Genomic DNA, 25,523 nt, shown 5'->3' with positions numbered 1-25,523 from the left:
TATTTTATATTCATTACAACAGAGCTCTAGTATATATGGCCTTTATATTTTTATTTTTTGAAGATTTTATTTACTTTTAGAAAGAGGGAAAGAGAAAAAGGGAGAGAAACATCACTGCATGGTTGCCTCTCATGAGCCCCCCACTGGGGACCTGGCCTGCAACCTAGGCATGGGAATTGCCCCAACTGGGAATTGAATCGGCTACCCTTTGGTTCACAGACCTGCACTCAGTCCACTGAGCCATACCAGCTAGGGCTATATAGCTTTTTATTTTTAAAAAGGTCATGACGTTTGACCATATTTTAGATCTGAGAGTTCATTTAATGATGTTACTAATTTGTTAAATGTTCATTGTCTTAATTTCACATCTGGCATAGCTTGAGCTAGGTATGCTATACAACATACACAGTAAATTACTTACCTAATTAGCATGCTTGTGTTTTTCCTAACTTAAAAAATTATATTCCCCTATACCTCTCAGTAGCTTTGTTTTGTTTCCATAATTCAAATTTTGTCATTTAAATGCTTCCATAGATCTGGTTTCTTGGAGTTTCTGCCCCACCCCCCATTTCAGGGCAGATATTTGAGTTGTTTTTAATTAAGTTAAACTGTTCATTATTTAGAGAAAAGTTTATTATTTGCCCTCTTCTAGGATTTTGTTACCTATAAATTTAGCCTTTTGGTATGATGGAACAGATTAACTTTCGTTTTTATTTACACTTTCTTAAAGCCATAGTACATTTTTGAGTCAGTGACTTCTCTTTTTTTTTCTCTTATGGAATTTAACTAGCTTGTAGTCGGTGGCCTTATATTTGTTTCCATAATAATAGTTCTAATAAAATTATCTCAGGTATGACTTTGTGTGCATGTGTGGATTCAGACTGCTTACTTTGGTGATTAGGGATGTATTTCCTTTCTTTCCAAGGAGACACATGTCTGCTTTTTCGAAAGAAAATGAAGCCCTTTGTGTCCGTCCAACCATCTCCACTCTTTTTTCTTTTCCTGTTTGCCAGTCTGTCTTATCATTTTTGCTGAGTTTCATTATTTTCTCTTTTCTGATACTGATCATGTCTGTTAAGGTTAATACTCAGATTAGTGATCTTAACATTAAAAATTTTCCCATTTGAATGTAATTGCCTTCATTTAGATACATATTTCATTTTTGTTCCCTGTGTGTTGCCTTAGTGTGTTGATACCTATTTTCCGAGGCTTTGTCTTATGTTGCAGAACAATTCTGTGTGTCTGGGCATAATTTGACCATCAACGCTTTTTCACACACCCAAGACCCCTCTCGCAGTACCTGTGAATGCCCGGAGATCCTTGGGTGAGAGGATCTGTGTGAATGCAGAGTCCTCTTGTTCTTACTTATTTTTTATTACTGTGATTAGCTCTATTTTAATTTTGTCTTCTGCAGAACCAAGTCTCTCAAAACTTATACTTCTGGATTTTTGAAAACTTAATTGGGTGTAAAATACTCAAGATGACATCTAAATTTACTTATGTAACTTTGCTTTTGAGAAATAAAAGAAACTATGGCATTATTTTTGTTCTGCTACTAAAATTGCCTGTGAGTAAAATTTAAAGATTGAAGAGCGTGTTAGCTTATTTCTTAAATGAGTGCCATTTGTCCAGCTTTTTAAAAGACACACTGAAGTAGTCAGAGCACCTTGTTTAGCCTAATTTTAAAGCATTTAGAGCATTGATCTTTGAAAAAATATAATTCAGATACTTTAAATACTTAAGCTGGGTTTGGGTATCTTTTATGCAGTCTGGAGAAAGAGACCAATAATTTATTCCCCTAATTCACAGAGATTGGGGGAAGAGGAAGGATCTTAGAATTCTCATATATGCTAGAAATAGTAGCATTTTCAAGTGTTTCTGCTGTTTTGCAAATGCTATAACTCTTTAATACTATATTTTTAATTACCTGAGTTTATTTTCTGGTAAACCAACAGAATATTCTTGTTATGTTTGATTTTTTTTAGTATCTTTTTAAAAAGATTTTATTTGTTTATTTGGAGAAAGAGGGAGAGTAAACATCAGTGTGCAGTCATTGAGTTCCTCGAGTTCCGCCTACTGGAGACTTGGACTGCAACCCAGGCATGTGCCCTGACTAGGAATGGGACCAGCAACCCGTTGGTTCTCAGGCCCATGCTTAATCCACTGAGCTATACCAGCCGGAGCCAGTATCTTTAAATTCAGTTGTTTTTGATACAATATGAATTATCCCACTGTGCAAGGTTAACAATTTTTAAAGAAGAGTTCTTTAAAATATACTCATACAAGCCCTTTTCGGCTTAAGATAATTTATAATCGTCCAGTTGGTACTGGTGTTCTTTTCCTTAGTCTTATATATAGGTGGGTTACTCTAGTGTTCACATTGTATATACTGTTTTGGGAAGGACCACAGCTAAAATTTTTTACATAATTTCATTGAATTTTGATAGCATTATTTATATGTTTCTTTGTAGGAAGACAGTCATAGGTTGTTTTAGCTATAAAATTCTATTTTTAAAAATTACTACTAATATTGATAATTTTGTGATACCGACATATGAGGGGGTAAACAGAATTATCTTCTGGAGGGAGGGCCCCTTGTAGTACAAGCTCCCCCCCAGTGTATGGCGATGCTGTGAGAAGCTGTATTCGGCTTCAGTGAAATTGTTTGTTTGTTTGTTTGTTTGTTTAAGACTCTTTCATGGCATTTGCCTATTTCATGATGGGTGATACACAAGTGCACCTGCCCACACCACACTGATTTTTCAGCAGTTTTTGACCTCCCTGTTCATCCAGTCTCACCCTGAGCAACTTTTTTTTGGTTTCTGGGGATGAAAAAGTCCTCAAAGGGAAACATTTTGCCAATGTGAAAGAGGTAAAACAAAAAAATGGCAGGAGCACTAACTAAAAGGCATCAAAATTGACAAGTTCAAAAACTGTTGTGAGCAGTGGAAAAAAACATATCAGCCTCAAGTGGAGAGTGTTTTGAAGGTGACTGAAGTTTAAACATCTGAGAATAAATACACACTTTTTTATAAATAAATTTTGTTTTGGGCGGGGGGCGTCCCCCCTTGTAGAGCAGTATAAAATAAAAGGGTATAAAAAGAAAGGGTAAAATGGTTCACAAAGTTAGTATTTTATAGACTTGATTAGGGAGACTATACTTTGTCTTCAGAGATTAATTTCAGTAATTTTTATAATTGGTTTTATTCAGCTTCTCATTGAAATTGTTGCATTTAAGCCTGATCAAACCTAGCCATGGCCATAGAGTTAGCTGTAGGTACATACAAGGTTTTGGTGATATTATGTCTTTCCTTTTCTTTCACAGAACTATTGCACAGCCAAAACATTGTACATATCTGATTCGGACAAGAGAAAGCATTTCATGTTGTCTGTAAAGATGTTCTATGGCAACAGTGATGACATTGGTGTGTTCCTCAGCAAGCGGATAAAAGTCATCTCCAAACCATCCAAAAAGAAGCAGTCATTGAAAAATGCTGACTGTATGTATATTTCAGTTTTCTTTTTGTCCCCAAACTCCCACCATGAGTTTAGATAAATTGAACTATTTTAAGTGAAAAATTGCTTTTTGATACCCAATTCTTTTTCTACTAATATTTTGTGATCCTCGCTTTATCTGAAAAATGTCACATTCACTAATTATTGCTGCTTTATTGTCTTTTTTTTTTAATTGAAAGTAGACAGTTAATACCAGGTCTAGGGCGTGGTTCTCAACTAGTGTCCGTTCCTCACTGCTCCCCAGAGGCATTTAGAAACGTAGGAGGTTTTTTTGTTTCCCTTTTGCTGTCACAGTGATTGGAGGGAGTGATGTTAGCATTGAGAGTCTTAGGCCAAAATAGTCCCCATTGCACAAAGAATTGCTTCACTGAGAATATCAAAAGCACTGTTTTGAGAAACACTTGTTATATATCAAATGGGCTTTGGAAGACAGTCCTGAGAACATACACAAAATTTTTTAACGTGGTTGCTGGGGCAGAGACTGCTGTTTCATCAGCAGATTTGTAGATTCTCAAAGATAAATGCTGTCTGTTTAAATTAAACATTTCAGCCCCCTCCTCCCACCTGTTTTTCTTTTTTTATTTCACCTTTCTACTGTGGAAACTTTCAAACTTAGTGAAGGGGAGGAAGTAGAGTCAGGTGACCATCCACTGGCTGGAATATTTTCTTGTATATCTCAGGCATTCTGTCCTTTCAACTACCATTTTTGCAGTAGTGACTTTCTGACAAATTTCTTTTTAAACGTCATTACACAGTAACAGAGTTGGCAGTTCTTTGATATCATCTGAAAGCTAATCCATGTGCATGCAGATTTATCACATTGTATCAGAAATAGTTTTATAGTTGTGTTTTTGCTGGTTTTTAACAACTGACTTACTCAAAACTGGATCCAAACAAGGATCGTGCATTTTAATCTGGCATAATTTCTTTTCTAGCCTTTTATTTCTTATCATTTATTTGTTGAAAAACAGGTCATTTTTTCCTGTGGGATTTACATAGTCTGGCTATGACTGATTACATGTTTCTCTGTCTCATGTTTTACATAAACTGGTGGTTAGACCTCAAGACTTTTATTTTAGATTTACCTGGTCCTATACTTATTATTCCTTTTGAAGCACAAGTCATATAACATCTGATCATTCCACTTCTTGTCATGTTAAGATTGATCAAATCATGTTGTGAGCCCAGTCCATCCATTATAAAGTTTCTGAGCAGTCATTAATCTAATGGTTGTAGGAGTCATTGATGAGCAAATACTTCCTCAAGGGCTGCAAAGGGATGATTTTTCTAATTCTTTTATTAATAATTTCTGTATTTGTTAGCTGTTTGCTTCAAATATAGTAAAGACAAGATAAGTGCTTATTTCCTAATTTGCAGAATAACAATAATATTCTTTGAAAGTGACAAGTGAGGTTTTAGGACTTTTGTTTTGTTTGCTTGCTCTTACTTTGTTTTGTTTTATTGTGAACTTACAGGTTTTTATGTACTCTTGGGTGGTTTTTAGTTCACTCAATCATTGTTGTTATCGTTTATTTTACAGAAATGTTCAAACATGCTAAAGTAGACACAATCGAATAATGAAATGAAACCTGTGTTCTAACTTCAACAGTAATAATCTTTACTTCATTCTCTACCCCTGCCACACTCTGACTTTTCTCTACCCTCATTTTAGTTTGATGCAAATCCAAAATACCACATCATCTGTAAATATTTCTATCTCTGAAACATAGGGTCTCTTATTTTTTAATATCACAGTAACATGATCACATGAAAACAAACATGTTATAAAGTAACTATAAAAAGAAATGAAATTCAGATATCTAGTCAGTGTGAAAAAATTTTAAATTGTCTGAAATGTCATCATTTAGCCCTTTGTTTGAATCAGAATTTAAATAAGGTCCATGTTTTGACATGTCCTTGAGTGTTTTTAATCTATGGATTCCCTTTCCATCCCTCTCCATCCCTCTCCATCCCTCTCCATCTCTCTCTCTCTCTCTGTTCTCTCCTTGTAATTTATTTGTTCAACAGACTGTGTCATTAGCCATGGGAGCTTTCCACAGACTGGATTTTGCTAATTTCATTTCCTTGGTGTAGTTTAATGTCCTTTCTGCAAATGGGTGGTGTTAAAGAGAAACAGCTTGACACTAGTTAAAGGTAGTAATAACAGATTTTATTCAGTACTGTTGCAGCGGGAAGAAGAGACTTCAGTGCACAATTGAGCTCAATTCCAAATACAACAAGGACAAATGGGGATCGATAGGCAAGGAACAGAGTCGGGGATGGCGGGGCAGTAGATGGAAATTACTAAGAGGAGACAGCAAAGGGTGGCGGATTTTTGACAAACCAGTCTAACAGAGTGCTTGCTAAGGGCAGGCCTAGGATATCAGATATAAAGTTTAGGGGAGGGGAAGTGAGGAACTCGATGAGATAAAAGAGTGGCAGGATGGTTTAGCAGGATTCCTGCAGTAACTGGGCCAGTGACAGGGCCCATGGAAGAGACCTAGTGGGAAGGGCCCGGAGCAGCCTGTCTGAAGTTTGGTCCAGGAAAGAACTTAGGTCATCAGTCAGTTCAGAAGGTTGATCAGAGTTAAGCTTTCATTCTTTGGTGGTTCTTTTGTTGCTGGAGGGCAAGGCTCTCCTTGTAGTGGTGAAGTGTTCTTGCTTCGGGAAGTACATGTGTCGCATGTTCAGGCCACTTCTAATTCAAATTGCAGGATTTTATTTAACCTCTTCAACTTTGTATTCCTAATGACCATACGTTTCTTGATGCCAGAGAACATATTTTACTTTCAGAATATTTCCTCTTTATGTAGATGAGGCTTTTTCTAAATTCATGAAATGCTATATGCTTAAAAGTATTTAGAAGAAATCAGAATCTCTAAAAATCACAATATCAAGACCAGTTGTCATCAACTTGGGAAAACATCCTGGTACATAGCTCCCTATGACTATTTCCCATAGGATTGGATGTGAGCACATGGAGACACATGCAGTTCCATGAAAAAAGGCGTCTATACACACTTACCTAGTGGAACCGTACATGCCAAGTATTTTATAGTCTGCTTTTCCATTCAGTGATATTCCAGGATAATAACTATTATCAGTGCATTTAGATACACTATTTAGGTAGGTAATAGATACTGTGATTTATTTAATCCATTTCCACTGTTGGACATTTATTATTTTAAAACAATGTCCCTGTAATGAATAGCACTGAATTGAACATGCTGTGGGTTTTCATTTAAACATTATTCTTATGGGCATATTTTCTGTCTTTACCTTGACTTGGGAGAGGGATATCATCTGTATTCTTTGAAGGGTTAAAAATGCATTAAAAGAATGTTAAAGTATATTAATTTAAAATAATATAAGTATTAAATTATAATGAAGAACAGTCTAACTTGGCAGGTACCGGGTCCTTATTTCTCCACCTTCCCTCCAGTCACGTAAACAGGAGCTGTTTTTTCTCTGCAGTGTGCATTGCCTCAGGAACAAAGGTCGCTCTGTTCAATCGACTTCGATCCCAGACAGTCAGTACCAGATACTTGCACGTAGAAGGAGGCAATTTCCATGCCAGTTCTCAGCAGTGGGGAGCGTTTTACATTCATCTCTGTGAGTATGAAAATGTGCATTTGATGTTACTTATGTGAAACTGTTAAATCCTTTTGATGATAAGACATGCGGGTACACTGTTTTGTGGTGTCCCTGGGCAGATGAATGAATTCTGAAAGATAATCTGACCTCTGTTTTCACTCTGCCGCAGTGGATGATGATGAGTCGGAAGGAGAAGAATTCACAGTCCGGGACGGCTACATCCACTACGGGCAGACCGTCAAACTCGTGTGTTCGGTCACTGGCATGGCACTGCCGAGATTGGTACGGCTCCACTTTTGCTTTAGTCGTATGTGTAATAAAAATTAAGAAAAAAAAAGCCACAGCATTCGAGTGAAAAATATACCTAGAGCTCATGCTTTTCATTTTAAAAAGTGTTATATCAATAATCACTGCTATTTGTAATTGGCACACCCTATTTTAAGTTTAAAATGCTTTAAGGCAATTAGCCAGTTTTTATGAATGCATTCTTCTTTTTCTTTTTCTTTCAAATAATAACAAAGTATGTTTGGAAAGTCAGAGAGGTAGAAAAGGTGAGCCGGCTGGACCGCATGTGCTTGGGAGACCGGTCCCAGAGGTGAAAGAGGGCCTGGGGGCTTAGAAAAAAGAAAGGCAGAGAGAACGCCCTGGGGCGAGGAGAGGAGGAGAGGTGCGGGCCTGGTCCAGAGAGAGGAAGGTCGCCAGGAATAGTTCTGGGTGGCTTCCTCTTGCCCTGTCTCCAGTTAAGTGTCTGGTGGCATTTTTTCCTTTTTGGTTGTATATCTGAACTTGTTCGATAGAGGGCACTATAAAATTACACTGTGGTTTCTTTTCATTTTCTTTTTCTTTTTTTTCCCCGGATTTTACTTATTTATTTTAAGAGAGAGGGAGAGAAACACCAATGTGTGGTTGCTCTTGCTCGCTCCCCACTGGGGACCTGGCCTGCAACCCAGATGTGATTTCCTGGCTGGAAATTGAACCCACGAACCTTTGGTTCGCAGGCTGGCTCTCAGTCCTCCGAGCCACACCAGCCAGGGCACATCGTGATTTCTTAATGTAGGTAACACTGTATTCATTTTTTGTTGTGCCTGCTGCATCCCAACAACATAGGACCAAATTTTCAAAAATAGAAATTCTTATTTCTTTAGGCATATAAGTATAATTTTTACCCATTTACTCACAAAAAAAAAGATTCATTAAAATAAAATGAAATTGGTATTTCTTACTCTGGGAGAAAGGCATATTATATTGTTTAAGCTTTTTGTTACTAGGGAGATCATGAAACTGTAAAAACGGCTTTTCTTACCAAAATGAAAGCAAAGGCCCCTTATATTCCCTCCCACACACCCTCTTTGTCTGAAACAGAATGCAGTTATAGCAAAGGTGGAGGGGGCTTTCAAGTAAGTTGGATTCGTGGTCAGGTTCTGGGGTTAGGTGAATGGAGGAACCTTTAGTATTACTGTTCCTGAGTATGCTTTGTATTTATCTCTGGGGAAGTATTACATTGGTTTATATTTTGGGGGACTTTCAGTAGGGCTGGGTCTATAATTATCTAAGTAAATGCTACATTTCTTTTTGTTGTTTTGTAAAAATTTTTCTATGTTATGGTTTTACTAGGTGGTTTTATCTCCCATTCCAACTTAATAAGCTAAAATAAGTATTAATTTATAAAACCTTAAAACTGAGGCAAATTATAATAAAAAGGGTAAAGGTGGGGAGAGAAAGATGTAAAAAATTGGAAAGGCACAAACAAAAAAACAAACCAAGTAAACATTTACGGAAGTTTTTTTTTTTTTCATTTACTGTGTGTCACTCTAGTTCAAGGGTAATGTTTATTTGCTTCGTCATTTAAATGCCAAATGATGCATTTAGTTACACAAGTGATAGTGGACGTTCTTGGCTTCTTTATTAGTGAGAGCCAGCTCATTCAGCAGTGTCTGTATTCAGGGAATTAGTGTGGGGAATAAAACTGAACCAAACATGGCCCAGGTCCTCACCGTGCTTGTTAGTACTGGCTGGTAGAGAAACAGCAGAGTACGCAGACAACAGTGCTGTGGGCGAGTCTCGACTCTTACCTGGTGGGAGATGCCTGAGTGAGTGCTCGTAGACTTTCATCATTCAAAACTCAGTTCTTTAACATCCTTGTTCAATTTAAATGCAGCTTTAAGACTTTAATGTTGAATTGAAACATTTGCTTAAGTTTAATTAATCTTATGGACTTGGAAGCTTTAATTATTAAAAGTGGACTGACTCTCTTGTAATATCAAAAATTACTGGTAGTGTAAAGAATGACAAATATTCCGACAATAAACTGCAAAGCTGAAAATGTAACATGGAGAATGTTAACTTAAAGATTGGGACTTTTTAACAGTTGTGGCTTAGCTGAAGAGAAATTTTTTAACATAAGTGAGGTGTAAATGAAGTGATGAAAGTCACCCTGGCTGGTGTAGCTCAGTGGATTGAACGGTGGCCTGCAAACAAAAGGGTCACCAGTTCAATTCCCAGTCAGGGCATGTGCCTGGGTTGTGGGCCAGGCCCCCAGTAGAGTGCATGTAAGAGGCAACCACACATTGATGTTTCTCTCCCTCTCTTTCTCCTTCCCCTCTGTGTAAAAATAAATAAAATATGTTTTTAAATGATGAAAGTCAACAATATTACATAATATTAATAGCACTGTTCTAACCAGTTATATTGATTGATTCATTTAATACTCACAAAACTCTTTGAGAAGTTCACTGTGCAGTGAAGTATTAGACTCCTACATGCAGACATGCATCGTTCAAATAATCCTGAACCTTCTATGTGCCAGGTGAGCACGACAGGCTTCCTGTCCTCATGGAGCTTGCATTTTGATAGGGAGTTAGGGGGAAAAATCAGCTAAAGAAATACCCACATAATGTATTAAAAGGTTAATGTAAGTGACATAGAGGCAGATTTTAAAAGGATAAAGGGCTAGAAATTGGGGAAGTGTTTTAGAATCATCAGAGAAGTCTTTTTGAAATGGGGATATTTGACCAGAGACCAGTAATAAGTTGGGAATCCACAAACTGGCAGGGGCATTTCAGGCAGACGGAACCCAGGCAAAAGGAACCTAAGAAGCCAGGGATGTGTGAGGACCAGTAAGGGAGCCCTTTGCAGCTAGAGCAGGAGAGGGACGGAGGCAGCCCGCTCTAGGAAATGAGGCTCTGGGGTGAGCCACAGGCAGTGCCTTGTCAGTTCTTCTCTGTATCCAGTGGAAGGACTTTATGTTATTTGTGTGCGAGAGGAGGACACTGGAGAGTTGGAAGCGGAGAATGGTGGCTGCTTTAGGTACAGAAGGCTAATAAGCGGAGATGCTTTGTTGTGACTCAGACAGGAGTTGATGATGGTGTGCCTTGGACTGGGATTGTAATGCTCAGGTGATGAGTGGTGGCCGATTCATTTGAAAGTAGACCTAACAGAATTGGTTGGCAGATTGGATGACTGGGTATGAGAGAAAGCAAGGAGTCAAGGATGACTTTGGCGTTTTTTGCATTGAGTGAATGGTGGTGTCATTTATTGAGCTGGAGGGTTGGAGAGATTTGTTTAGAAGAAAATAAAAAATTTTGGCTTTGATTAAGATTGACATAGCTTACTAGACCTCTTAAGCAGAACTGTTAGCTAGGTAGTTAAATATACAAGTTGAGTGCTGGAGAGAGAGCAGGGTGGAGATTTAGGAGTTGCCAGTCTCAAATAAGTTTAGACACTCGTAAGTACGGGGAGGGGAGGGAGGATGTGAGGACTTGGCTCAGGCCCTGCACAGGCCAGTTAGAGCAGTGGCCTCTGAAAGGAGACTGTCGGCGCCCAGTGCTTCTGGGAGCGCTAGTAAGACGTTCCTGTGGGATTCGTGGCTAGAGTCCTCGGCAGCCTTGACATGAGCCATTATAGTGGAGACTTCAAGACAGTAGTCTGGAAGGGTTTCAGGGGGTTGGGTGCCGAGGAAAAAGAGTTTTCCATGAAGAGGAAAAGCAAAAGGGGGTAGAGAGAGGGGCACACAGGGACATGTAGGTCAAAGAAGGGCTTACTTTGATTTTAAGTGAGAAATAGTTCTAACCTGTCTGTACCATGGAGAGTGATCTTCATAATCATCAGGCACTTAGTGATTCCTTCTATGTGACAAGCGACAGCCAAGGTGTGATAGGTTTCAGATATCCGTGTTTTGTGGAGTGTTTGGATTATAATCTTGTGGAGCGGAATGGAGAGTTTCAGGCTGGACAAGCAGCCAGCCCTGGAATCACATTCTGATTCTTCAGCTACTAAGCAGGTGATTTTGAGGAACATACTTGACCTTTCTGAGCCCATTTCTAATCTGTAAAAGGATAAATATATATATTAGATACTACACTGACTACTACACCCATGGAGCCTTTAGAAATAGTTTTTTCTTTGATGTTAAACCATTTTTTACTTTATTAATTTTCATTTTTTTATCATTGTATTTTATTGGAAAGATCAGAGAACCCTAGATGCATAGCATGCCTGTTAGAGTTTGGAAAGCGGTGGTCTAGGAAACAGGCACCTGCCCTGCATCTTAGGTGTGCGTGGAAGAAGGTGACGGGCTTGGGGTCTGAAGGTGCTATTTATACCTAGCCTTATTGTTTGTAAATGTGTGACTGGGTTTGTGGCACATAACAGTATTATCATGTGGCTTATTCTCTCTGTGTACTCTGGAAAGTATACCTAATGAAAACTCTCTGTATGTGATGACTTTTTCCTGTTCGATTGTTGAAATACAGATAATTAGAAAAGTCGATAAGCAGACTGCATTACTGGATGCCGACGATCCTGTGTCGCAACTCCATAAATGTGCATTTTACCTTAAGGATACAGAAAGAATGTACTTGTGCCTTTCTCAAGAAAGAATAATCCAGTTTCAGGTAAGTTTTTAAATTACCAGGGAAATCTAAAATCTATGTTAGGTTAATGGCATGCAAAAACATGAAACTCTCATTTAATGTTAATTGTATCTAAATACATGAGGCTGTGTTCAGATATTTATCTCAAGTCCAAGAGTCCTTAACCCACATAGTGTTAAGATGTGGTGGTCATCCTACCTCAGGAAATAACTCAGAACTCTTGGAAATGTTCTCAGAGAAACAATGAACATCCAGTTCTGGGGGACACAGAGTCCCTCAGATTGTCCAAAAGCAGGTGTTGGGTGTTCAGTGCATCCCTGCAGTTTTGTGCACACTTCCTGTGTGGGCACATGCATGTTTGGGGGGGTCCTTCATTCTCATCAGCTTTATATTGGGGTCTCCAGGATAGTAATGATGACACATTTCAAGAGCTAATTTTTTACTACGTTTACTCAGAAGTCTTTCGTGAGGACATTTATAATGTGGGCAACTTATTTATTAATAGGAGAGTGATACTTTCACCTGAAACTTGACTGTAAGCATCTGGAGACCTGCCTCAGAGATATGGCCACACACAGCCGTCTCCACAGCCCGGCATTGATGGGCCGGTCTAGGGGTTTAAGGTAGGGGTGGGGGGCAGTGTGTTCACATCTCGGTCACTTGTGCAGAAAGTCCCTAAAATTCTAGCTGTTTTCTAAGTAGGAGAGTCTCCTAGTTTCATTCTTTCTTAGGGATCCTTGAAGAGTTTTAAACAGTGATTTATATATCACAGGTACTGACCTTTTATTTTTTTTATTTATTTGGGGCCGTGGTAAATCTCTAAGAAGTCAAGCTCCAGCTTGAAGAGAAACTTTTGCTTTACTCTTAGATTGAATTTTTCCAGTAAATGGATTCTTCTTCAGGATCATACAACAATTGCTCACTGAACAGCAACATGACAAGACCACAGTTGTAGAAAAATTGCAGCAAAACAGTGAAGAGGAGCAAACAGAGGGAAGCCCTTGATGTCAGGGTGATTCATGGAAGAGACAGTCTGACAGAGCCTAGCAGAGAATAAAACCTTTGTCATCTGCATTTGTAACAGAGGAGGAGGAGGTGACCTGACACAGGGCAGGAGGGAAGAACTGGAACGGAATCCCATTTTAGGAAAAATTCTGCCGAAGAGTATTGTAATGTAGTGCTGAGAGTTTTAGTTCCAGATTGAGGGCTGTATAGCATTTTAAAATAGTCCTGCCCTGACTGGTGTAGCTCTGTGGATTGAGCACGGGTCTGTGAAGGTCGCTGGTTCCATTCCCAGCCAGGGCACATGCCTGGGTTGCAGGCTAGGTCTCTAGTAGGGGACACATGAGAGGCAACCACACATTGATGTTTCTCTCCTACTTTTTCTCCTTCCCTTCCCCTCTCTCTAAAAATAAATAAACAAAATATTTAAAAAAATAAAATAGTCCTAAAGTAACTTTTACCTGGAAAATCATAACCTTAAGGTCTATTTCCAGGAATAAAACACTAACTCAGCTTTAATGAGTGAGGGAGAAGAGGGAGAAGGTATATTGGTGAAAGTGACAGAGCTATCAGGATCTTTCTTGGTGTCCTTTTGATATTGCTTAATCTGTTGTGACATACACAGACAAGGTGGTTATTTGCTGCAGTCCCATTTGTTTTTCTTTTGTTGCTTGTGCTTTTGTTGTCATATCCAAAAAATTATTGCTGTGAGCTTTTTCCTCTATATTTCTTCTAGGAGTTTTATAGTTTTAGGTTTTACATTGAAGTCTTTAATACCTTTTGAGATAATTTTTGTGAGTGGTATAATATAGCAGTCCAATTTTATTATTATTTTATTTTTTAAATTGTTGTTCAAGTACAGTTTTCTGCCTTTTCCCCCACCCCTTGTCTCCCCACCTCTCTCCCGTTTCCACCCCCCTTGTTCTTGTCCATGTGTCCTTTATATTATTCCTGTAAACCCTTTACGTTTTTCCCTCATTATTGCCCCCTCTATGGTTCCTGTCAGCCTCTTCTCAATTTCAATGTCTTTGGATATGCTTTGCTTGCTTTTTCGTTTTTTTTTATTAGGTTCCTGTTAATGGTGAGATCGTATGGTATTTGTCTTTCACCGCCTGGCTTATTTCACTTAGCATAATGTTCTCCAGTTTTATCCATACTGTTGCAAAGGGTAGGAGCTCCTTTCTTTCTGCTGTGTAGAATTCCATTGTGTAAATATACCACAGTTTTTTTATCCATTCATTTATTGATGGTCACCTAGGTTGCTTCCAGCATGTGGCTATTATATATTGTGTTGCTATAAACATTGGGGTGCATAGGTTCTTTTGGATTGGTGTTTTAGGATTCTTAGGATATAATCCTGGCATGTAATCCTTGTAATGGAATTACAAGGCAGTTCCATTTTTAGTTTCCTGAGAAAATTCCATACTGTTTTCCATAGTGGTTGAACCAGTCTGCAGTCCCACCAACAGTGCACTAGGGTTCCCTTTTCTCCACAACCTCTCCAACATGTGTTGTTTGTTGCTTTGTTTATGATGGCCATTCTGACCGATGTGAAGTTGTATCTCATTGTGGTTTTAATTCGCATCTCTCTGATGGCTAGCAATATTGAGCATCTTTTCATGTGCCTCCAGATCCTCTGTATGTCCTCCTTGGAAGAATGTATGTTCAAGTGCTTTGCCCACTTTTTAATTGGGTTAGTTGTCTTCTTAGAGTAGATTTGTGAGAATTATTTATATATTTGGGAGAGCAAACCCTTGTCTGGCTATCATTGGCAAATATGTTTTCCCATACAGTTGGTTCCCTTTTCTTTTTAATGCTGTTTTCTTTATCGATGCAGAAGCTTTTAATTTTGATGAGATCCCATTTGTTTATTCTTTCCTTTATGTCCCTTGCTCTAGGGGACATGTCAGTGAAAATATTGCTGCATGGAATATCTGAGATTTTCTTGCCTATGTTCTCCTCTAGGACTTTAATGGTGTCATGACTTATATTTAAATCTTTTATCCAGCTTGAATCTATTTTTGTGAATGGTGCTCAAGTTTCTTTTTTTTTTTTTTTTGGTATGTAGCTGTCCAGCTCTCCGAACACCATTTGTTGAAGAGGGTGTTTTTGCTCTATTTACGCTGCTGCCCCCTTTGTCGAATATTAATTGACTGTAGAGACTTGGGTTTATTTCTGGGCTCTATTTTGTTCAGTTGGTCCATGTGTTTGTTCTTATGCCAGTACCAGGCTGTTTTCATTACAGTGGCCTTGTAATACATTTTGATATCAGGTATTGTGATTCCTCTTATTCTCCTCTTATTTCTCAAAATTGCTGCAGCTATTCGGGATTGTTTATGGTTCCATATAAATTTTTGAAGTGTTTGTTCTATATCTGTGAAATATGCCGTTGGTACTTTAATAGGTATTGCATTGACTCCATAAATTGCATTGGGTAGTGTGGACATTTTTATTATGTTAATTCTTCTTATCCATGAACATGATACATGTTTCCATTTGTTTGTGTCTTCCTTAATTTTTTCCTTTTGTGTTATGTAGTTTTCTGAGTACAAGTCTTTTAATTCCTTGGTTAGGTTTATTCCTAGGTATTTTATTTTTCTTTCTGCTATATCAAATGGGCTTTTCCTCCTGATTGATGTTTCATTGTTGGTATACAAAAATGCCTTTGATTTCTGGAAATTGACTTTGTATCTGGCTGTTTTGCAAAATCCATGTATTAGGTCAAGCAGCCTTTGGGTAGAGTCTATAGGATTTTCCATTTATACTATTATGTCATCTGCAAATAATACCAGTTTTGTTTTCTCTTTTCCAATTTGGATACCTTTTATTTCTTTTTCTTGTCTGATTGCTCTGGCTAGGACTTCCAATACTAGGTTGAATAGAAGTGGTGAAAGTGGGCAATGTTGTCTTCTTCCTGATCTTAGTGGGAAAGTTTTTAGTTTTTGCCCATTGAGTATGATGTTGGCTTTAGATCTCTCATATATGGCCTTTATTATGTTGAAGAATGCTCCCTCTAGTCCCACTTTGCTCAGTGTTTTTATCATAAATTGGTGTTGTACCTTTTAAATGCTTTTTCCGCATCTATTGATATGATCATGTGATTTTTGTCTTTGCTATTGTTTATGTGATGTATTACATTTATTGATTTGCGAATATTGTACCATCCTTGCATCCCTGGGATGAATCTCACTTGGTCACGGTGTATGATCTTTTTAATGTATTGTTGGATGTGGTTTACCAATATTTTGTTGAGGATTTTGGTGTCTGTGTTCATCAGTGATGTTGTCCTGAAAGTTTCTTTCTTTGTTGGGTCTTTATCCGGTTTTGGGATTAGGATGATGCTGGCTTCATAAAAAGAGTTTGAAGTCTTCCATCTTCTTGGATTTTTTGGAATAGTCTGTGAAGAATAGGGATTAGCTCTTCCTTAAATGTTTTGTAGAATTCTTCTGTGAAACCGTCCAGTCCAGGGCTTTTGTGTGTCAGGAGTTTTTTGATTACTGCTTCAATATCATCTGCTGTTATTTTTCTGTTCAGGCTTTCTGCTTCTTCCTTGAATTTTGGAAGATTATGTTTTTCTAGAAATTTGTCCATTTCATCTAGGTTTTTAAATTTCTTAGCATGTAGTTCTTTGTAGTAATTTCTTACAGTCCTTTTTTGTATTTCTGTGGTGTCAGTTGTAATCTCTCCTCTTTCATTTCTGATTGTGTTTATTTGGGTCCTCTCTCTCTACTTGTCTTGATGAGCCTGCTTAAAGGCTTGTTGATTTTGTTTATCTTTTCAAAAAACGAGGTCCTGGATTTATTGATCCTTAGAATTGTGCTTTTAGTCTCTATGTTGTTTAATTCTGTTCTGATCTTGGTTATTTATTTCCTTCTACTTGCTCTGGGCTGTCTTTATTGTTCTTCGAGTTCTTGTAGGTGTAGGATTAGGTTGTTTATTTGAAATGTTTCTATTTTTTTTTTAGATAGGCCTATATTGCTATGAACTTCCCTCTCAGGACTGCCTTCGCTGTGTCCCATAAGTTTTGGGTTGTTGTGCGTTCATTTTCATTTGCTTCCAGAAACTTCTTGATTTCCTCCTTGATCTCCTTGACCCATTCATTGTTTAATAGCATGCTATTCAATCCCCGTGAGTTTGAGTGTTTTTAAGATTTTCCCTTGAGGTTGGTTTCTAGTTTCAATCCCTTGTGGTCAGAGAAAATGCTTGATATGATTTCAATTTTCTTGAGTTTGTTGAGGCTTGTTTTGTGTCTTATCATGTGGTCTATCTTTGAAACTGTTCCATGTGCATTTGAAAACAGTGTATTTTGCTTCTTTGGGATGGAGGGCTCTATATATATATCAGTCAAGTACATTTCATCCAGGGCATTGTTCAGTGCTACAATATCTTTATTGATATTTTGTTTGGAAGATCTATCCATTTTTAACAGTGGGGTGTTGAAATCCCCTGCTATAATTGTGTTGCTGTCAATATCTTTCTTGAAGTCCTCTAAGACTTTATGTATTTGGGTGCACCTATGTTGGGTGTGTATATATTTACAATGTTTATGTCTTCTTGATGGATTCTTCCCTTGAGTATTATGAAGTGATATTCCGAGTCTGAAGTCTATTTTGTTTGATATGAGTATTACTACTCCGTCTTTTTTTTCCTGTCTGTTTGCTTAGAATATTTATTTCCAGCCCTTCACTTTCAGTCTGTGCAGGTCTATTGTTCTGAGGTGGGTCTCCTGTAGGCAGCATATGTGTGGGTCATGCTTTCTTACCCATTCAGCTACTCTATGTCTTTTGATTGGAGCATTTAATCTGCTTCTATTTAAGATTATTATTGATAGGTACGTATTCATTGCCATTTTTTTTGTGCCTGTGTTCCTCTATCACTCTTTTCCTTCTTTTTCTTAAAGTAGTCTCTTAGCATCTCTTGCAGAACTAGTTTGGTGGAGGTGTATTCTTTTAGACTTATTTTGTCTAGGACGCTCCTTCTTTGGCTTTCCATCTTAATTGGGAGCCTTGCTGGGTAGAGTAGTCTTGGTTGCAGGCCTCTGGGTTTTATTACTTGGAATATTTGTTGATACTCTCTTCTGGCTTCGAGTGTTTCCATTGAGAGATGAGCTACGAGCCTTATTGGGGCTCCCTTGTATGTTACTTCCTGTTTCCCTTAAGATTCTCTCTTTGTCTTGGAATTTTGCCATTTTAATTATGATGTGTCTTGAAGTGGGCCTCTGGGTTCCTCTTGATTGGGACTCTGTGTTTCCTGGATTTGTGTGACTTTTTCTCTCATCAAATTAGGGAAGTGTTCCAGCATTACTTTTTCAAACAGGTTTTCTTAAAGATTTTATTTATTTTTAGAGGGAGGGAAAGAGAGGGAGAAAAACACCAATGCATACTTGCCTCTCATGCTGTCCTCCTCACTGGGGATCTGGCCCACAACCCAGACATGTGCCCTGACCGAGAATCAAACCATAACCGTTTGGTCCCCACCCGGTGCTCAGTCCACTGAGCTACACCGGCCAAGACTCAAACAGGTTTTCTATCCCTTGCTCTTCTTCTCCTTCTGGTATCCCTATTATACGGATATTGTTACATTTCATGTTGCCTTACAGCTCCCTTACCATCTGTTCATTCTTTCTGAGTCTCTTTTCTTTTTCTTGCTCTGAGAGTTTTTTTCTACCTTGCCCTCCAACTCGCTGGTTCGATCCTCTGCTTCATCCAGTCTGCTTGTAATTCCTTCTAATGTGTTTTTTCTTTCTCACATTTTATTGTTCATTTCTTCCTGGGTTTTGTTTATAGTTTCTATTTCCTTTTTCATGGTGATGTAGTTCTCACTCAGTTCCTTGTAGTTGTCTGAGTTCCTTGGGCGTCTTTATAACCATTAATTTGAATTCTGTGTCTGATAGTTTGGCCACCTCCATTTTGTTCAGCTCTTGGAGTGCGGAGTCTTCCATTCCTTTTGATTGCATGTTCTTTCTTCGTCTCCCCATTTTTGGTGACTTTTTGTTTCTTTCTGTGCTTCCTGTTGTTTCACTTTGTTAGCTGTTTCTGTAGTGTGAACTTGTGCGGTAGGAATCCTGTGAGGTTCAGCGTTGTGGTCTCTGACCTCCTTGTCTGGACACTCTAGGGTTGCCCTTTCTTCTGACTCTGTGGGCTCTCTCGTTGCACTTGGGTCTGTGCCTTTCGGTGGTTCCTCTGTTGGTGGCTTTTCTGCTCCAGCAGGTATCTTGTTATTGAAAAAGTGAAACAGGCACTGGTGTACTCCACAGTGGTTATTCTGGAGGGTTATGGCTATTTAATATGTCACTGAAACGTTTCATATTATAATAAAAACTGTATGTCAGATTCTCATGTTAATATTCTGTTTGTGTTTATTTAGGGATTGGCAAAGCACCAAGCTTGGGAAGTTTATACATTTTTACTATACTCTTTCCATGTTATAACTGTAGTCTGTATATGCTACTTGTTAATGTTGTCTTTTACTGCAATGTATATATACTGCAATGCATATAAAAATTTCTACACTTTCTTTATAAGGCCACTCCATGCCCAAAGGAACCAAACAAAGAGATGATAAATGATGGAGCCTCCTGGACAATCATCAGCACGGATAAGGCAGAGTATACGTTCTACGAAGGGATGGGCCCCGTCCTCGCCCCTGTCACACCTGTGCCTGTTGTAGAAAGTCTTCAGGTGAGGCCGCCTACTGCCAGGCTGACTCTTCGACTTCTCTTGGCTGGGACTTAGCATACTTTTATTTCACAATAATTTTGATTTTTCTCCACATATTGTGGTTTGGGTATTTTGTCATACATTATTTGTCAATAGAAAAAAATAAGATCCTACTTTTATGCAAGAAAATTTAAATTCAAAACCAAATTGTATGTTATCTTGATATTTTAGCTCACTTTATCTTTATAATGGTGTTATTTAAAAGAAGCATTTTAATTACTCATTTTTCACAAATGATAACTATTGAGAGACTAATCTGTGCACTTTAATGAGAAATGAAAAGTTTTCTCAGTGTTATTCTTATTTTTCTATGAATTTCAGTTGAATGGCGGTGGGGACGTAGCAATGCTTGAACTTACAGGACAGAATTTCACTCCAAACTTACGAGTGTGGTTTGGGGATGTAGAAGCTGAAACTATGTACAGGTACTTGGTAAAGTTCTTTACATTGTCTGGAGTTTTTGGTGGGGGTGGGTCAGTGGGACTCTTTCCTGATGCTGATTGTAGTATATTAAGCAACTTAGTTTTAAGTTTCAGTTCTGAAATGTGCTTTGCACTTAAGTGACCCGTGTTTCCTCTGCAGATGTGGAGAGAGTATGCTCTGTGTGGTCCCAGACATTTCTGCATTCCGAGAAGGCTGGCGATGGGTCCGGCAGCCAGTCCAGGTTCCAGTAACTTTGGTCCGAAATGACGGGATCATTTATTCCACGAGCCTTACCTTTACCTATACACCAGAACCAGGGCCTCGGCCGCACTGCAGTGCAGCAGGAGCGATCCTTCGAGCCAACTCGAGCCAAGTGCCCCCTAATGAGTCAAACACAAACAGCGAGGGGAGTTACACAAGCGTCAGCACAAATTCAACCAATGTCACATCGTCTACAGCAACAGTGGTGTCCTAACCACCGTCTTGTTGCTGGGACTTAAACTGACTTTGCAACAAAACGTTGACAGAAAAAGGAAGCAAAAGAGAGAAAAATGAACAATCTTTTTGGTTTCTTGGGAAAACTTTTCATACCAGGTGATATTATTCAAAAACCCCATTACCTGCAAGTGCTGATTTGATGTGCGGAAGCCACAGTAAAACAAACAAACAAATCAACATATATAAACTATTGGAAATCAGTTTTTTTTCACCTGTTATTTTTGATTGGTTTTTGTTTGGTTTTGTTTAAATGGGCAAGAAATAGATGTGGCTGGAATAAAAGTTAAACTAGAAGACACAAATGTAACATAGTTTTTATGGACCAAGGAACTTGTGTAAGCTTTAGTAAAAGGTACATTTTCACCACCCCTTTTTGTATCACCGTATAGTGCACCTTTGTTACCAAACAGGTCGCTCCTCGCCCGGCGCCCGGCGAGCTGCTGCGCTCGAGTACAGCAGGTTCCAAGCCTGGCCGTGCCTCTTTAGTCTCCTTACCGTGCGCTTCCCGGTTTTTTTGGTCTGAGGCTGGAACTGGTCCGTTTTTGTTTTGTTTTTTTTAATAGCTGAAGTCTTATGACTTTTCATGAGTTAAATTTGTTTTGATTTCAGCAAGTCAAATCTTGTAAAGTCCTACATATTTTTTTAAGATTATATGAAGTCTGTGCAAAAGCTTTAAAAAAATGCCTCTGCCTTGCCTGCAATACATGCAATGTATGTTAACTTAGTCTCTCTTCTCAGACATTTGGCAATTATTTCCATGTTTTCTTTTTAGAAACATATATTTATAGTGGTGATCCAGGTGGCGCTAACCTTTACATGGAATTAAATGTGGCCATTTAGCCATTGACGAGGTAGTGGCACAGAACATGTTGGTCTTTGAAGTGTCCTCTCCCCTTTCCCCGTGCACAAATGTGTCTCCATATTTCAGAATTTGTTAAGGATTTTTTCCCCTCCTACTCTTGTACATAACTTGTATTATGTGTAAGTTAAACATTTTATTTTGAACTTGTAATGTTCCCGGTGATTTTATTCAGTAGGGTATTTTCTGCCTTGTTGGCAAATGACAAAAGAAAAATCATAGAAGTATTTGCTACCAGTTGGTAGATGGTGCCCTTATTGTATAATGAGGAAAATCTCAGCAAAAGCATGTATTTACTTTTTTTTTTTTTTGGTAGCCTAGGCCAAGACATCATTGTAACCTTAAAACAAGATGCTCTTATTAGATGGTCAACTAAAATAGCTGGAAGACAGTTCTTTAGAAGCAGATAGTTGTGAGATTATAAAAATGTAACTTATCTTTCCATTACTTTCTCTTCCTCTGGGGGCGGGAGGTGTCTTTTTCAGTACTGAGCATCTCCACAAATGTCTCCTACTCAAAACATTTCTTTGCCTTTCCGTTAAGATTTGGTTGCATGCAGGGTTGTGTGTTGACCTTGCGTGCTCAGCTGCCCCCTTTTACACAGCTTCCGTTTCTGCACTATAGCGATGCCCTTGTTCAGCTTCCCAGAACCGGCAGCGGACTCACTGGGCTGCAGTTACTGCAGGAACCGTGTGTGTGGTTCTGTTGCAGTCGTCCTTCTTAGAGGAAAAACTACCTCTAGGTCGTGGTAAGCTTCTCACTGTCCCATAACACGGGAGCCACAAGTACCTTATGAACGCATGCTGTAAGTTCCTGCAGCATTTCCATGCAGAACATTGTCTTTCTGTTGTCCTGGGCTGTTTGGAACATGTCCATTAGCAGACTCTTTCCACATCATTGTGAGTAGCCTTTTTCTCAGCTCTGCAGTCTTCATCACTCGTCTTTTTCTCAGACTATGTCATTGTAAATATGATTCCTAACATCTTTAAAGCGTTTTTCCTCGGTTTTCAAGGGGGAAGTCATTTGTAAAACATATTAGTGATTAAATCAAAGTTACTGCGGTTTCCTCTTAGTGCCAGCCTTTTAAGTACTCACAGGCTGCATTATACTACACACAGCCTTCTCTCCAAGTCTGCTCCAGGCGCTAGCTTCTCTCTTGTAAACTAATCCTGCCTCACACTTTAAGTCTGTTTCAGTGATCAAGGGCAGAATTCATTGTGGCCTTACCTTTCTTTGTTTTCACTGTTTACTGGCTTTTTCTTATAAACTTGCTTATTTTTGAGTAGTATTTATTCTCTCTGTTGAGTCATGCAAGCAGCCTAGACACAGTGCTGTCTGTCCAGAGGTGGGAATGTCTCCAGTGCTGCTTTGTTTGTAATGGGTCACAGGTCTCCTCCGCGTCCCAGGTTCGGTATTCAGTTACAAAACTCTATTCAATCAGCTGATGACAGACGAGATGCTTTTGAAGAACAAACTACTCCTTATCCAGCTTCACAGCACAAAAGAATTTTTCAAGTTTATGGCTTTATTAAGATGAACTGCTTTTATTATTTAAATAATATCTTATTTTGGCTCTTTGTTTCTTGTAATAAGGTAATTGAAATACTAGACTGTAAACTCCTGATTGTTTTTCTGGAAAATTTGAGAGTGTACTTACATAGGCATTTCCCCCCTGCTTATTGGTGGGGGGGGGTCATTCTACACACCACAAACTAAAGACTAAAATTTGTTGATTGTAGGTTACTGTTATTGGGTCTTTTGTCAACTGCTTTAAAAAGCCCTTTTCATAGATTTGTAACTCATTTGTAGCCTATAATTGATAGGAGCCTTGTCCTGTGCTTATAGTAGGTGGTCCCCGCCCGCCACGCCCTTCTCCCCATGGTGGTATTATTAGAGATCCTGGTCATTTTCCCTTACAATGACTCTCTTATGATGGTAACTGCTTCAATTAAAGTACAGTACATTTGAGGTTTTTTCTTTTAAATCTGATTTAAAAGCGTGTCTTACGCTGCCATGGGTCTATGCAGTTTCTAAAGATGTGCACAGAAGCCGAGTCTGTGGTCCACAGTGGTGGCGTTTGTTCCACTGCGTGGGTCCCACAGACCGGGGAGGCCAAACCGAGGGCTTGGAACATAAAAGGCCCTTTCATTTTGAGTGACTGCAGAGTGAACACTAGTGTGACGTTTAACCTGCTGCTGACTCTTCTTACACTGTGGCAACTGGAGGCATCCTCATCTGTATGTTAATTAGTGAGATCTTCGTCACTCTTACCGCACAGACTTGTTAGCGATTGTCACTGGTTGCTTTTTTGTCTATTTTTCTTACGAAACTGGTACCATCCGTGCCCTCACAGAAAATTTCCAGTGCCCAGTACGGTTTTTGAGAACTAAACTAACTGGTCATATTTAACCAAATAATCCCTTAGGGGAAGGGGGGGTCCCTTTTTGAAACAAAATGCTATTCAATTATTAACCAGGTTACTTACTTACGGTTTCAAAAGCAGCTGTTTCCGATGAGTACTGAACAATGTGTGTCCTTTTCGTTGCCAGATTTTTGACTCTGTTTTCAAGCACTGTATCGTGGGCTGAATGGGTAAGAAACAAGAGTATATTAGGGTTTCTATTTAACCCTTTCAGGACTGAACTGCATCTCCTTTTCTTAATTTTCCCTGTGTTGTGATCAGTGTGTCCCAGCATTCGGTCCTGGGTTGGTTCACATGTAGGTTTATGTGCTCATTTTAGTTTCTTTCTTGTACCTTTCAGCATGCTCTACACATTCAGTCCTTAAGGGGTTTATTTTACAAACTGTGCGCCTGTAAGGTTTGTTAGCAATAAGATAGAAAATTGAGCAAGTTTATACCATAATTTTGTAGAAAAAAAAGAATCTGCTCGGTTCCGTATTTCATCCGTGAGAAACCTGCAACACGGGTGGTTTCGAGGAATAAATAAAAAGGAAATGTAAACCATTGTAAACGTCCTCTGTTGAATGTGCCTGATGCATGTATTACCATCTTTGATTTCAGAATACTTCATAAAGGTAAAATTAAATTCCACATTACAGTTTGTGTACTTACAATCTGACCGTGCTCTCTTACATCACACCCAGGCCATAGCTGTGCCAGCTTCCTTCCCGGGTCTCTAACCGCATACTGCTTCCCGGAGTGTGGTCCTCCCTCCGCAATGCGGAAATGGGCTTTGTCACTCAGAGGGCCTGGCTCCCAGCTCAGACACATTTCAAGCCAATCTCGACAGAACTGCGGGATGTTATTTAATAACGACCAGCATGTTCAGTATGAGGCTGCCATTTGGTCTGGTGTATTGAAGTGTGCGCAGTGGTTTGTGCTTTTTGATGGGGGCTCCCGCTTGGAGAGAGACCGCACATTCTGTTGAATAGGGGAAAAGTAAAAGTGAGGAGGTATGTATTTTTTAAATCATAGTTTATTTCTTAACCTGACCTCCCCCCAAAGAAAAAAGTATTAATGTTATCAGCAGCTTGCTCTAAAAATAGTATTTGTTCAATAAATAAGGAACAGTTTATTTGGATTTTGAATGGTGAGGCCTTTACAGGCTAAGTAAAGTTGATAGTGGTTACATGGCTTAGGATTTAGAGAATGACAAGCCTGGATCCGTGCAGTGTGTCCTCGGGCCCCTAGATGCTTGTCAGTTCCAGGGGTGGAGAGGGCAAGCTGTGTAAGGTTCTAGTGCTGAGTGACCACAGAAGGCAGTCTTCTCCTGTTTAAAAATAGGTACAATAATAAAAAATAAAATTATTTTAATAGAAATAAAATTAAGTACCTAGAGAGGTGCACTAAGTAGAAACCCTAAAAAATGTTCAGTGTTAGAAAACACTGAAAGAGACAGACTGAATCGACGTGTGTAAAGTGCAAATGACACGACCCATCTTGACTCAGCAGTGAGATGCTACAGCTTAAGGCCAAGGGATAGAGCCGTGTGCCACACGTCAGAGCATGTGTGACTCATCTCGGTTTCTGGGAAAGGCCGGCGAGGGCTCTTCACTACAGAAAGGGGCAGGTTTTCACTA

The 25,523-nt window shown here is 38.9% G+C and overlaps 1 protein-coding gene across 7 annotated transcripts in view; it reads left to right on the top strand.

The window, feature by feature from the left end:
* RBPJ (recombination signal binding protein for immunoglobulin kappa J region) overlaps positions 1 to 24,536 on the top strand; it is a 217,500-nt gene extending 192,964 nt beyond the window's left edge. For 6 of the 7 annotated variants that reach the window (XM_037044775.1, XM_037044772.1, XM_037044779.1 and 3 more), the window contains 7 exons: positions 3,326 to 3,500; positions 6,991 to 7,128; positions 7,280 to 7,392; positions 11,862 to 12,002; positions 19,508 to 19,663; positions 20,024 to 20,127; positions 20,285 to 20,600. In XM_037044775.1, the coding sequence (XP_036900670.1) occupies positions 3,326 to 3,500; positions 6,991 to 7,128; positions 7,280 to 7,392; positions 11,862 to 12,002; positions 19,508 to 19,663; positions 20,024 to 20,127; positions 20,285 to 20,600 (1,143 nt within the window). Of the gene's footprint in view, positions 1 to 3,325; positions 3,501 to 6,990; positions 7,129 to 7,279; positions 7,393 to 11,861; positions 12,003 to 19,507; positions 19,664 to 20,023; positions 20,128 to 20,284 lie in introns of all 7 variants that reach the window. The other variant, XM_037044759.1, reaches the window with a different exon arrangement.
* Positions 24,537 to 25,523: the final 987 nt, after the last annotated feature.

Source organism: Sturnira hondurensis, unplaced genomic scaffold, assembly GCF_014824575.4.
Source record: "Sturnira hondurensis isolate 20B ecotype Veracruz unplaced genomic scaffold, ASM1482457v3 Scaffold0000780, whole genome shotgun sequence".
NCBI classification, from domain to species: Eukaryota; Metazoa; Chordata; class Mammalia; order Chiroptera; family Phyllostomidae; genus Sturnira; species Sturnira hondurensis.
The sequence above is the reverse complement of the archived record's forward strand: the minus strand, read 5'-3'. Positions and strand labels throughout refer to the sequence as shown.